This window comes from Jaculus jaculus, chromosome 4 (genome assembly GCF_020740685.1).
Source record: "Jaculus jaculus isolate mJacJac1 chromosome 4, mJacJac1.mat.Y.cur, whole genome shotgun sequence".
NCBI classification, from domain to species: domain Eukaryota; kingdom Metazoa; phylum Chordata; class Mammalia; order Rodentia; family Dipodidae; genus Jaculus; species Jaculus jaculus.
In genome coordinates this window covers 135,071,608-135,086,481 of record NC_059105.1, presented here as the reverse complement: position 1 = coordinate 135,086,481, position 14,874 = coordinate 135,071,608, and the positions used below count along the sequence as shown (strand labels likewise).

General features: G+C 37.9%; 1 protein-coding gene across 20 annotated transcripts in view; it reads right to left on the bottom strand.

Moving 5' to 3' along the window:
• Window positions 1-14,874, bottom strand: part of Robo2 (roundabout guidance receptor 2) — a 1,359,396-nt gene that overhangs the window by 162,770 nt on the left and 1,181,752 nt on the right. For all 20 annotated transcript variants that reach the window (XM_045147698.1, XM_045147700.1, XM_045147702.1 and 17 more), the window contains exons 3-4: window positions 6,195-6,352; window positions 2,798-2,918 (exon numbers count right to left, since the gene is read on the bottom strand). In XM_045147698.1, the coding sequence (XP_045003633.1) occupies window positions 2,798-2,918; window positions 6,195-6,352 (279 nt within the window). The remainder of the gene's footprint in view (window positions 1-2,797; window positions 2,919-6,194; window positions 6,353-14,874) is intronic.

Sequence of the window (14,874 nt, the reverse complement as noted above, 5' to 3'; positions counted from 1 at the left end):
TGATAAATGCAAATATATATGAGTATGGGACTATACTTGCACATGCATTCATGTACTTATTACCTAGTAAATTAATTGAAATGCAATACATTTTAGATCTTTAGGTAGATGTATTATGTTAAATTGACATGGAACCAACACTTTTAATATCTTGGTGAAAGTCAAAACTCCTACAAATACACGAATAAAGGAGATTAATCAAAAATATGTTTTAAAACAGAGATGCTAAGGCTTTATGCTGCCTTATTTGTTTTTTGACAGACTGTTTTTATATATTTTCTACGCCCTTTGCCAAAGTAATTAATTTAAACTGGATGAATATATGTATATATTAGGGCTGTTAACATGTTTTATCTATACTTAGAACAGTTGAATATTGAAAGACATTACATATATGTTTTCTATATTTTAGATATGGCTTATAGTGTGACAAGGCAGTTAAAATTAAATGATAGACAAAATGGCTTTAAGCTGTTACACAGGTATTACTCTGACTTTTAAAAATGTATATAAATATTTTCCCATAGTTTGTCATCTTGTATCCCTTCACTCCCAGATCCTCTTTCCCTAAGGGTCCTCCTCAGTAAGATCCTTGGTCTCAAACAATTATTTAACTGTATCTGTTTTGGCAAATACCAAGGTGATCAGACTTTTCGTAAAGACTGGCAAAACTGTTCTTCCATGTATTCAATAACCATATGTAGAAACTAAAAGCATTGAGTGTACCAGGGCTAAAAGGCAATCAATATTTCAGTCCCTGTTCCTAGGACAAATTGGCCTAGCAGAAATATGATTTATTTAACTTGTTCGGCAGTTCTGGTAAGTCACCTATCTTCTTGCTCAGAGAGGTCATGGAGACCCAGAGTTTGGACTCCAACCATAGAAGTCTATAAGAAGAGGTTCACAGCACAGGAAAGACCTTCAAGGCTTCCAAGGGAAGCCACATGGTCAACAATACTCTCACTCATCCCAGAAGATGGCTCAAATGCTGAGAGAGCCATGGAGTTCTTACCAGGTCCCTAATAATTGCTTCTAAAGAGCCACAGATAATCATAAAAAAGAAAGCCTAACAGGGATGGCATCGCATGCCTTTAATATCCCAGCACTCAGGAGGCAGAGGTAGGAGGATTGGCAAGAGTTTGAGGCCACCCTGAGACTACATAGTAAATTCCAGGTCAGCCTGGGCTAGAGTGAAACTCTACCTTGGAAAACCAAAAAAAAAGAAAAAAAGAAAGAAAGAAAGCCTAACAGCCCAGGTTCCCTTCCCCAGTACCCATGTAATCCAGATGCACAAAGTGGCACATGCATCTGGAGTTCATTTGCAGCAGACGGAGGCCCTGGCATACCCATTCTTTCTCTCTCTCTATCTTTCTCTCAGTCTGCTTGCAAATAAATAACAAAAAATGAATACATAAATAAATAAAAATATAACCTGTCTGAATACTTCAAAATAAAAAACAAATACACATATAATTAAAGTTTGGCTATGTACTTTGACTTAAACACTTAGCAAGAAAGTATCACCAAAGAATATGATAATATAAACAAAGGTTCAGGATTTTAAGCTTCTGTGTTTAGTTCTAAATATAGATGGGAACTTTTCTTGGTCATGTGCTTAGTTCTTACATAGGATTATGCCTACTTTTAACAGGATAAGATTGATTTTGCCCACTCTCTTGACAGCCATCATAATGTTCTTACTGTTTATTTTTATAATTATTACCCAAACTTCAAGTAACAAACAAATAAATAAACTACAGAACAAAGAAAAGACCTACACACATATTGTGATGAGACATTCACAAGGAATGAAGAAACCTTTCCTTTATGGGATTTTTAGATAAGTTCCCTTCCACGTGGTCATGGTTCCCCTTTCCCTAACAACAATTAGTATTCAGCATCAGAGGTGGGGATTATATAGATTAGGAGCTAGGTAACTTTCTTTATAGGTTTGCAGTGAGAGACACACGCCCAAAAGAACACAAGGCTCCCATGCCCTGGCAAATCTCAAGTCTAATCCAAGATGGTGATAGGAACCAGCTTTGTGGTTCTTTATAAAAAGTCCTTTCTGAACTTTACCCAGACTTGTCCCTGTCCTTTGTGAGTCTGTGCTGTCTTCCTCATTCCACCAACAAGCAAAGGCTCTTCATGTGTATTTGAATTTGGCAATGAGGCTATCCCAACTGGCCATCTAATTTATAAAAAGACCTTTTTCTAAGATGACACATGAAATTTCCCTGCATTTTCCCCTTGAGACCCATTCCAGGTGGCAAAGGGAACCCATCCTTAGATTGGGAGGTTTTCTGCTTTTCCTCTTTCTTGTATTTCTTGTATTCTCTTTTAAGGAAAAAAAAAAAGATAAATAAATAACCATGCTATGGAGATGGCTTAGTGGAAAAGGCAGTTGCCTGCCATGCTTAAAGAACCCATATTCAATTTTCCACTACCCATGTAAGTCAGGTGCGGAAGGTGGCCCATGTGTCTAAAGTTCATTTATAGTGGCTAGAGGCCCTGGCATGCCCACATTCTCTCTCATTTCTCTCTCTCTCTTTCTGTCTCTCTCTTGCTCTCTCTCTCTCTCTCTTTCAGATTAACAAGTAAAATATTTTTAAAATCTTTCATAATTTGCATGTGTCCACGTCTGTGCTTTAAATTCTTTTTCTAATTGTAGAAAGAACATTAAAGTCACAGGCTTGATGGCTTCACAGAGTTACTGACATGGGGAGTTCTAAGAGCATCTAGAATCCAGTCTCTAAACTGTGGAACAACAGAAATTTGTAAGATTAAGGAGTCTTACCAAAGACAGTCAGCTCTGCTGGGTCACTGTCTCTTTCCCCAACCATATTGGTGCCAACACAGGTGTACATTCCTGCATCACTCTTCCTGGTGTTAGAGATCATCAGTTTTCCACCACGGATCTATGAAAATAAAATAAATACTAATAATAAAAGAGAGAAACAGGAAAGAAAGATCATTAATTAATAACTTTGAAATGTCTATATCTAAGATGAAAAATATTCTCACTATCTTAGTTCTGTGCTCTTTCTTTATTAAATATCAATATTAGTTAGTCTACTCCCTTGTCAGTGAAATTTTCTTCCTCTCTCTTGCCAGGACAATTTTTTACTGTTGTTATTTTTTCCATGGAAACACAGTCTTCACAATGGGATTCTGTGGGATGAACTGATATTATCATTTTGTCATTACAAATACAATAATAAAATCTACCTTGGATAATATAATTGGCTAGTTAAAGAAAATGCACTTGTGTACCTTACACGTCAATTAGTGAAAATCACCACTGTCTCATCTTATTTGCACTTAAGAAGTCATTTTTAGTAAAGAATCAAGGTTGGAATGAAGAGAACTTTTTAAAGTAATGAGTTGGGATTGTAATCTCTGATATTTAATAAGTTCTCTCACTGAACCTGGAGCTGCCAATCTTAGTTAGTGTGTATGATGGTTAAGTTCGTTTGTCAACTTGATCTGATGAAGAATCCAGAGACATTCCTCTGTGTTGGGTCGCTAGGGATGCTTCCAGGAAGAATTGAGTGAAGGAGAAATACTTCCTCCAGAATGAGTTCTCACAGTGGGCGGCACTCCTGGTGGTGGGCTTTATGTAAGAAAGCTCTGGGAGCACAGAGCACATTCCTGTCCAGTAACTGCTGCTGCTTATAGGTGAGTGCCTTCACTTGTACATGCCTTGATTCTTTGCAGCTATCCTTCATCGGCATTGGGTTAGTTTCCTCAGCCTCCTAGTATGGATTAAAGACCAGCTGCTCTCCAAAATGCCTACAGGCCTTCAGTGCTGGGTTGAGACTGCCATGTGAACAGGGTAGCTACTGGGTTCCTTAACTCTCAAGCCTGAAGACTGCTATTGTTCAACTACCATAAGCTAATTTAATAAATGACCTTTTGAACATAATTCATTCTATTATTTCTGTTCCTCTAGAAAACCGTGGCTAATATAGCATGTGAGCCTCCATGATTCAGTTGTCTTGACTCCCCACAGAAATGGAGCTACAGGTATGTATAGCCACACCTAGCTTTTCATCTGGATACTAGAATTAAACACAGGCTATTTCAGGCCTTCTTAGGCCTTCATACTTTATGATAAATGCTCTTAACTATTGAGCCATTTCTCAAGTCCTTATTTTTTTGACCCAAGAACCATTTATTGCTCCAATGGATAACATAATATATTAAAATATGTTTACAAAAAAATTTGAGAAATAATTGTCAGTAACTGTATCAGTCAAAATTTACTCAAGTTTCTCTGTCCTTTCTTTGTATCAACTCAATTCAATAATCTTAATCTTAACAAAAGTGATACAATGTAAGAACAATCAACTTTCTGCATTATTTTTTATTTCTTAGATGAGTAAAACATAAATAGGTATGGTATCAAAGACAGTACCAGCTCCAAAGTTTGTCATGTGGTTAAAATAAAGAAATCGACGCAACTTTTTGCTTTTATATTAAATAAACAACAACAACACAAATATGTACTCTTTTCTATCTAGTATAATAGAAGGACATGTTAAAATAAAACATTTCTAGATCATTTTTCCTTTCCTTAAAGCTGAGCCTATCAATATGAACTGATTTGCCCAAAGGCACTAATCAAATGTTTCATCAGAGAACATGATGCCAGTCATTAGGGCTTGTACTCCCTGGCTTCATTTGGACCCTCAAGACCCTAGACCTAGTTTGAGTAGGCAGCCTTCCAATGACAGAAGATGAGAAGTGAGACCTCACTGAGTCAGCTACTTTCTATACATGAGGATGCTCTAGATCATTTAGTGCAAGTGACCTGCATACCTTTAAAACTTTAACAGAGACCAGACCAATCAAGCTTACTTATGAAAGCCTAATGTTCATGCTGAGGCACCACCAATCTAAATAAAGTGGCTTAAGAAGAACAAAATGTGAGGTGGTTTGTTTTACATCAAAGTCAGAAAGCACATTTTCAAAAGACTGGTACCCAATATCAGACCACTAAAGACCTAACTGTCTTTGGCAGTGTAGCTATTCATGTTTATAACAAAGCCAGAAAAATAAGAATATAGGGCTGGAGAGATGGCTTAGCAGTGAAGCGCTTGCCTATGAAGCCTAAGGAACCTGGTTCGAGGCTCAATGCTCCAGGACCCACGTTAGCCAGATGCACAAGGGGGCGCACACGTCTGGAGTTCGTTTTCAGAGGCTGGAGGCCCTGGTGTGCCCATTCTCTCTCTCTCTCTCTCTCTCTCTACCTCTTTCTCTCTCTGTCTGTCACTGTCAAATACATAAATTATTAATTTAAAAAAGAAAAATAATAAATATTGTTATCTTTTACATCATCTATCAGTTTTATTGCAACCTCAATAAGCACATTGCTATAATCCTTATTTTTAACACATAAATATAAATGATACTACAGTTGTATAAATTGTTGATGAAATGGGATATATTCTCAGTTAAATTAAAGATTTATTTTAACTAAGACACCTTGAGTCTTGGAATATATATATATATATATATATATGGCATATATAACATTCAAGAATATAAAATGCAAATTGTATCTTTGGGATCTAGTCAGCACTTGCAAATTTCATATATACACATAATATATTTCCTCAAACATAAAACAATGACACATGCCCTTTGCTCTATATGATTATAAGGTTTTTTTGATGTTTAATTTTTAATCTTATTTGACTGATGTTTCTAATCAGCAATTCCCTTGGACACAGAATATTTGTTAAATGGCCTAAACTGAAAAATCAGTTATTGGTCTTTAAATTATATCTGTATCAATTAAATGTGCTTCAAAATGAATCTATATATAAATGCCAGTTATTTAATTGCAAAACTAGAAAAATATGAGACTATTTCCTGTTCAAACTTTAAGAATTATACAAGATGAAATGTACTTAACATGGTTGATGACTATCGCCAGTATTTTATCACTCCTGTGATTCAATTGACAATAGAAACCAATAATTGTTATAAACTCAACTACTACTAATATATCAAACACACTTATATAATTGCATATTGGAAGCCTCATCCCAATTTTTGCTTGTTTTTCAGTCATTTCAATAGAGTATAAACGATAAGCATTAAAATACAATTTTATTAATAAAATACTGAATAAAATACATCATTGTTAGTGTGAAGACTGTTTTTGCTAGTCTTTCAGTGTAACTCACACTTATTCTTTCTTCCTTGTCGTCAATGCGAACTTTGTCTTTTTTCCAGTAGATGGTTGGTTCTGGGTGTCCTCGGGGAGGCTGGCATTCCAGGATTGCAGGTTCTCCAGCTGCAACGACCACATCTGTCGGGTTCTGCCTGAAGTCATCTCGCAACACTAAAGAAATAAGCATAGTAAAAAAAATACTCACTAATGGAAATTTTAGTTTTGCCTGGCCAAGCATAAATTCAAATGCTACTCACTTGTTCTAGTAACAAATGTTTAGATACTTCCTGGGAACACAGTCACGCACATAGTAAAATATTATGGATCCAATTTAAAAGCTCAGTGATATAGAAATGCTTGAATATACACACTCTAGTTCTACAATCCGATTTTAAAAGCGATATTCTGAGAGCAATGAAATGGGTGGTATTTGTGATATATAGATTGATATGTAATAACCAAACAAGGTATGGGGCATTTCATGCAATATGTGTTTTGATTGTTTATAAATAAAAAACACATACACTAATAGTCCCATAAATACATTGATATAAATATTCAAGATAAACTAAAACCTGAAGCAAGCCACACTTCCATTGTCAGTGAGCATGTATGTGTGTCCATCTATGAGGGAAGTGTGATGAGAGCTCCAAGAATCTTTCGTGTGACTTGAATACAGACACACTGCACACTGTCTCCTTTGCACATCGGCAGACACTCATTGTTCACCCTTGCCACACACTAGTATCCACGTCCACAGGGTGATGTTTTCATTCTCTCTGCCTCTCCACCTGCCGAGTGACATCTGGGCAGCGTGACATTCAGAGCACAGATATTCCTTATAGCGATTTGGCCTGTGTGAATAGCCCCTCCTTCCATTAATAAGAAGAACAGCAGGTTGGACCTCCATTTTAACCTCCAAAAATCTGGCGTGCCTAGCTTTCCAAATGTCACCTATCCATCAGCGTGCGCTTTTCTGCTGGTGGCAAGAAGGAAAGTGGGAGGAAATGACATGCCCTATCAGACTGCAGAAAGTTGTATCACCTTGAAAAATGAGGGCTAGGGCTATTAAATAAGTAGTTCAGACTAGTCAATGTCTCCATGTTTACTGACTGCTTTCACTTGTCCACTTCCATATTTCACTTTAACTTTCCAATAATGACAAGTTCTTATGACATTCATTTATGTTTTATTTTGTGTTGTGTTTTGAAACAGCCTATTTAAATTGTGACTCTCCTAACTGCTGACTGTGGTACATGGGGAATGAGTATGTATGCATATGTGTGTGTGTGTGTGTGTGTGTGTGTGTGTGTGTGTGTGTGTGTATACACAAAATCTCTCAAAATAATTATGTATGTATGTGTGTGTGTGTGTGTGTGTGTACTTATTTGCCTGGAATCAACATTTGGGCAGTCTATGGTAGCAGTTGTACAATCATGTGATGGAAACGTGTATTAGGTCAAGCCAGATTCCTTGTCTGTTCTATTCTGAATCCCACATCAGCACTTTGGTTCTTTGTTGTACCAAGTCTCTAGAAATATAGATATCTGCCCTGCACCTAGGCCCAGAGAGACAACAAAGTGACATTTCGGGGTGTTCTTTTCACGTCACTATACATCCTTTAACACGGCTTTCCATCTTAATGAAGTCAAGCCCCTTAAGGAGATGACAGAGACTTGCTTCCTATTGAAGGGGCAGCAAGAAGGCACACAGTACGAATTGTGCATTCTAAGCTCAGAAGCTGATTAATTTGTGGAGGAAATGTGTTCCGCATTGGCACTGAGAAGTGCACATTTTTGCTCCCCTATCTAACAGGCAGGGAAGGTGTGATGTATATGCAAAAGAACCGACTTCTGAATGAAGTGACTGGGGTGTGCGCTGAAGTGTGACTCACACACAGGCAATGAGAAGGGTTAACACTATGGTTCCTTCTTGCAGGTATGTCTTCCAAGGACAGCAAGCTGGTGACTAATTTATATTCCAAATGCAAAACAGCTGTCTGTTTATGCAAAGCTAAGGAGTGCAAAAATATGGTAACAGGGTGATGAACCCCACAATATCCGGTCTTGGAAGCAAATGGTGTGTTGGCAAACCTTATTCTGTTCTGAAAGGGCACATCTGGCCAGTTGAAGGCCCTTTCCCAGATCTTGTCTCTTAACAGATGACATGCAGAAAAGCCTTAGCTCAAATGCTACTTAAGACCCTTGCAAATCATTCTGAGATTCAGTGTCAAATCAATTTGCAACAATCTATTTTTTTAAAGTAATGTGCTGTAATATGGTAGACAAAAAGAAGAAAAATATCATAACAAGTTCTAAGGACTGCTACTCTGAAACAATGTAACATGTAGTTATATGTGTTTTTTAAAAAAGGAAAATGACTCTAATTTGCACATGAAGTAAAGAATTCTAACATCCTCACATCAACTATAATTCAGTCTTTCAGACCGTGCAGTCAGAGGAGGATGAGGTAATGGTATAATTGGTACCGTACTCTCGCAACTTGTAACATGCTCTTGGGTGTCGGTGTGTAATGCTAAGTCACTGTGCTTAGTGACTACATTTTCATTGAGTCTCTCTGTAAAATAAGTGTCTTCTCCCTCTTGCAAATAAAACTTGAAGTAATTGCTTATCACTTCTGAGATTAGATTCTGAAAACTGAACTTCTTCTTTTCTCTGTGTGCCTCTGCCCTCCTCTTCTCCTGTGCCGCTGCTGTGGCAAAACACCAAGTTATCTGATGGAGAAGCCTGTTTAATGAAGGCCTGATGGCGACTTCTTTCCAACCACTGGCATAAGCTGATGACCTTATTCCAAAAACATTGGAGAACCCAAATCACCAGAAGTGCTGTGGCAGTTTATTTATTTATATTTATTTATTTATTTATTTATTTATTTATTTGAGAGAAACGGAGGGAGAGAGAGAGAGAGAATAGGTGTGGCAGGACCTCCAGCCACTGCAAACAAACTCCAGATGCATGTGCCCCCTTGTGCATCTGGCCTACCTGGTTACTGGAGAATTGAGCCATGGACCGGAGTCCTTAGGCTTTGCAGGCAAGCGCTTAACTGCTAAGCCATCTCTCCAGCCCATCTTGTGGCAATTTTTATAAAGCAATAGGTTATTAATAACATGTTTTAAACAAGGTTTAGGTCTAGTTGTAATTTTATATCTTATACCTAGAACTCTTTCTATCTACAACCCTATTCTTTCACAAAGAGCCATCTCTCCCTTCTGTCCCAAATCAGTTGATCTCTGGCCTTTATTTTTATAGACTCAATTGAAGTAAATTGTTGCTCACCCATTTTTCTGTTAGTTCACTAAAAATAAGTTAGCAATAACAGTAATGCAAATCTGTACCATACATGAACTCTGAAGGATACATTTCTCAAACTTAGAGCACACAGGCCCCTCAGTGAAGTAATTAGACATGAAAAGCCTATAGAAAGACATTTCTGATAGAAATATACATGTATACCTGTGAATAAACAAAGCCTTCCTACACAAATTAAATTGGACAAGAGTAAGCTAATCTAAATGGGAACAATACTGACAAGCATGAATTCAGAGATATAAACAACAGACAAGTAAGAGAACACTGCACACAGGCTCCCTGCAGGTAGAATGTGTTTCATTGCAAATAAGCCACAAGGGCTTAGGTCACAGCTACATCCAAATTTCTATGTAGAAAACTTAACTTGAGTTTCAAGCAGATGCTTATCTCGTGTGTATATTAGCTCCCTAACATATTTCAGTGCATTTGCAGCAAGATTTTACTTTCTGGTGCTGGGGAATAAACTCAGTACCTCATGTATTCTAAGGTTGACTCTATTATTTATTAAATTATTATATATTTATTTGAGAGAGAGAGTAGAACATATTATGAAAGAGAGAGAGAAAGAGATAAGGGACACTCTAGAGCCTCTAGCCACTGCAAACACACTCCAGATGCATGTGCCACCTTGTGCATTTGGCTTGCGTGGGCACTAGGGAATCAAACCTCGGTCCTTGGGCTTCACAGGCAAGTGCCTTAACAACTAAACCATCTCGCCAGCCCAGTTGTGCTCTATTAATGGGCTATACCACCAGTTTCCATAATATTTTTAAAGTTTTTCTTTTTTTTTTGATCAACCAACAGGCACACAAGAAGACATTTTAATCTCTACTTAAAAAGAAATAAGGGTGGGCCGGGCATGGTGGCGCACATCTTTAATCCCAGCACTTGGGAGGCAGAGGTAGGAGGATTGCCATGAGTTCAAGACCACCCTGAGATGACAGAGTTAATTCCAGGTCAGCCTGAACCAGAGTGAGACCCTACCTCGAAAAAAAAAAAAAAAAGAAAGAAAGAAGGGTGGAAAGATGGCTTAATGTTTAAGGTGCTTGCCCACAAAGCCATAGGACCGAGGTTTGATTCCCCAATAGCCAAGCAAAGCTAGATTCAAAAGGTGGCACATGCACCTAGAGTTTCTTTGCAGTGGCTAGAGGCCTTGACATGCCCATTCTCTCTCTCTCTCTCCCCTCCCTCTTTCCCTGTCCTTCACAAATAAATAAATAAAATATAAAAAGCTCCTACTCTAAGAGATAGACTTTGCTGAATAATGGTAGTATGCATCCCATGTAAGTCATTTGAAGACTGTCTATCCTACTATGTCAGGTAAGATTAGGATTTGCACTCAGTGTGCCTGACACTGTACTCTGCAATGTTCTGTTACACTGATGTGTCCTCTACTCAGGCTGCTCCTGTGGCCCTCCTTCAGAATGTTCTTGTATCTTCCTTCAACTGCTGTGAAACAATTAAACTCTTTGTTGCTGCTATTATAAGTTTGCTCTAAAGAAAATACGGTCATGACTTTTTTTTGTTTCTTTTTTGCTCACACATTTAGTGGTAAAGGTACAACTATCTATTTAATATAATTTCAAGTGTTGTTTACAATTGAATCCCTATTTATATTTACAAGTTCATCATCAATGTATCTGTAACTTCATATTCCAACCACATTGAGGAAAGACTGACTATCAGTTTACATTATAACATAATGGTTTTTCTGCCTGAAGGTATCTCCCAGCTGTCCCTTTGTTCTCTTACTTTTGATTATTCATTTCTCAAAAGTGCAATGATCCTTCCATTTCAGCTTCCAACTCATTTAGTTATTATTTTTTTTTTCTCTTTGTAAACTTAAACCAGACACAGTAGGCTTCCAAAAGGCCCCAGTCTTGAAGGACCTCACAAGAGTAAATCAAATACTGCTCATTGGTTGGTTACAGTGATGAATTCCAAGAAGCATACTGTAATCTTTTATTATACAGTGTAGACCACAATGTTTTAATTTAATTTTAGAATGTCATTTAGAAGAAAAAGTTATGTTTGTAGGATTTAAAGGACAGACTCTGTGTCTTGACTCTTCACATGTTGTACTATGAAAACCAGACATTTCAAGCAGCTGAGAAAGTAGGTGTGTGTGTGTGTGTGTGTGTGTGTGTGTGTGTGTACGTGCATGCACATGTGCACATGTATGTACCAAAACTGGTAGCATACATATTTTATAGGATACTAAATCTCACGATAATCTAACAGAAGACAGAAAGAATGGTCACCTCGGCAACTGTACACATTATTTCTTCAGTCCTATCAATGTCACAGTACGACCCTCAAAGTTCAATATGGGCAAAGATTAGACATAATCCCAACTGGCATGAAGCTCAGGTCTTTCTTTCTACCTGTCAGGAAAGCCACTCCAGGAAGAAGGGGGAACATAAGGTAAAATTTGGGTTCCTGGTGACATTACAGGACGTCAGTCCTGAACACTGTGATCTCAACTTTCTAGGTAAGTTCCCATTCAAACTAAAGTCTGTTTAAATTAAATCTCCCTTTCCATTTGAATGTTATCCATGGATACAGCACAATAATACCCACTTCTCTGAACATTGCATGAACTAAAATAATTATAAAAATTCTTCAAAACATTATCATATAAGAAATTATTTTATTATAGTTAGTATAACAACACAAAGTATGGTCAGGCCGGTTAGCCACCAGCTACAAAGATAATACTCTCTGATATGTGGGGGTCACATTATGAGTGGTTTCTTTTGCACAGAAGGGGAATGGGAAAGAAATTGCTCAGTGGGGAGACATCCGCTACTGCTGTGCAAGCTGACACCCTGGCACCCCCATAGCATGCTGACAATTCCAACCACCCCCCACCTCCACTAAGACTCCCTGCATAAGCACATTCACTGAGCAAATGGTCCAGTTAAACCAGCAGTATGAATTGGAGCGTGTTGAATAAACAAGAATGCCCTGTGACTTGCTCATTTTCAAGTCATAGCACTTTGCGCAGCCTGGGATTCTGCAGGGAATAAAATACACAAACACACAATTCACGCAAGAGGCATGGCCAGCTCTGAGTTTCTTAGCCAAGTCTTTATTCTTGAATCCTTTTTTTAGCCCTGCTCTGTCCTCACCCACAGTATAATTTGAAGTTCTGCTAAGGGTGCCAAGTCTTCCTTAATGTTTCCATTAATGCTTGAAACTTGCTGAAGGGTTCTTAGAAATTGCATGGAAACATTGTGCTCTCTGTAATTTGTAGCCGTAACCTCTGTAATGCATATGTTCTCCTTGGGGACCAAGTGTTGAGATCATTCATAAACTCTTGGATCGCATGTGGCACTGCAAACTGGTGACATCTGACCACGGCAGACTCCAGGCCTGTCTCTGGCAATCATTTCCTTTGCTTTGCAGTGAAGGAGCCAGCAGTTGGCATACCTTCAACACTTGGAAGTCCTATTTTTGGCAAAGCCCAGCATCTGATATTTGACAGGATCTGCATACCCTACCCATTAGTTTATAAGGAAGTTGTGTATTGAGGCTAATTAATGTTTAATCAGTTCCTCTTTTCCTCTCCCTTAAAGAGCCATGTCCACAAAATTTTTCAAGTGAGATTGATGTCTCCAGAATCACAGAAACCTCAAAAGTAAGAAAAACAGCAAATCAGAAACAATGCCAAATATAGTATGTAGGAGTGAGGACAGTGTTCAGAATTACAAGTATGGAGTAAAAGACAGTTAAGATGCTACTTTCATACATATGAAAACTCCCTGACCTACAAATATCTGTGCTCCTTCCAAAGTGACTGTCTTCAAGTCCTACTGAGGACTGAATACAGCCTTTGATTATAACTTTGGCCACTAGAAGATAAAGTTCAGTTGAAAATCCAGAAATACAGGGCTAAAGTGATGGTTTAACAGTTAAAGCACTTGCCTGTGATGCCTAAGGATGCAAGTTTGATCCCCTAGTACATACAAAAGCCAGATGCACAAGGTGGCACGTGTGTCTGGAGATCATTTTCAGTGGTTAGAGGACCTGGCATGTCTATATTCTCTCTCTTTCTCCCCTGGCTCAAATAAATGAATAAACAAAATTAAATTAAATAAAAAATCCAGAATTATATATGCTAACTGAACCAACAACAACATTAAATAGGATAACTCAATACAGTGACAAGGAGAGAGCCCAGATTAGTTGTTATAGCTTATATTGGACCTCACTCTCCTAATATCTGGGTCTGGGTACATTACTTAAATAAGTAAATAAACAAATCAGGAATAAATTAAAATTTTATAGAATTTATATCAATAGCGTGATTTCAAATAGTCATCTGTCTCCTCCAAGATTTTCAGTCTGACTTCATTCCCTGAGAGCCTCAAGTTTAAGTTTTCTGAAAATTAAAGAAGTAGGTGCCCAGAAGTCTAGCTGCAGGTGGTTTGTAGGGTACAGCCTGGAACCACTAGTTTTCATTCTATCCATGCCCCCTTCTCCTTTCATGCATTCTTCATTCATTGACTATTAAAAGCCATTAAAAGGATGAAATAACATTTACTTATACTCATTTATAAAAATTAATCCAATACTATTAAGTACAATTTTAAGTTTCAAGTATATAAAAGTATATATTTTGTTTCAAACTTCAGGATTCATATTCTATTTATAGCTCTATGTGTCCATTTGAATAACAGAAATATATCAAGTAAATATTCATATGCTATTTCACTCCATGTAACTTTAGATCACTCCGTTCCACCCACATCATCAGTCCTATCTGAAGGCATTAGCTTTTACAGCCTTCTAGAACCACACAGCTCACAGAGGTGCAGGGTCTCAGCCGTGACTTCCTGTCATACCCGCCTGTCCTAACATCCAGGCAATATTGGTTCGTTATTTCTTTCCCATGGAGCAGTGTGATGTACGTGATCAACATGAATTACAATGCCAAGTCACTGCCAGATGTCAGAAGTGATAAACTCAATAGTCTAAGGATTATTACACATTAGGGCACCCTACAGTGCAAGGGTGTCCTGGAATTTATGTGTTATTTATTACCTATTGGCAGGGTCTCAAAGTAATCTCACCCCTGCTGATGAAATTAGGGTAGAAAAGAGAAGCAGGTCAAGGTTAAGCTTCCTTGTCAGGGATGTTAGTTACTCCCAAACTACAATGGCTTCTTCTTGTCCCCTGTACCTCACACTCAGCAGGCCCTTGAATAAGACAGGCATGTGTTACAATACCTTCATGGGTTTTCAACTTGATTCTGTTGAATTGATAATTTCACTTATTTCTCCTGTCTTAGCAGGATATTTTGTAACCATTGTCACTAGAAGCTTCAGTAAAGAGGGCACATATGAATTGCACTGCAATCGG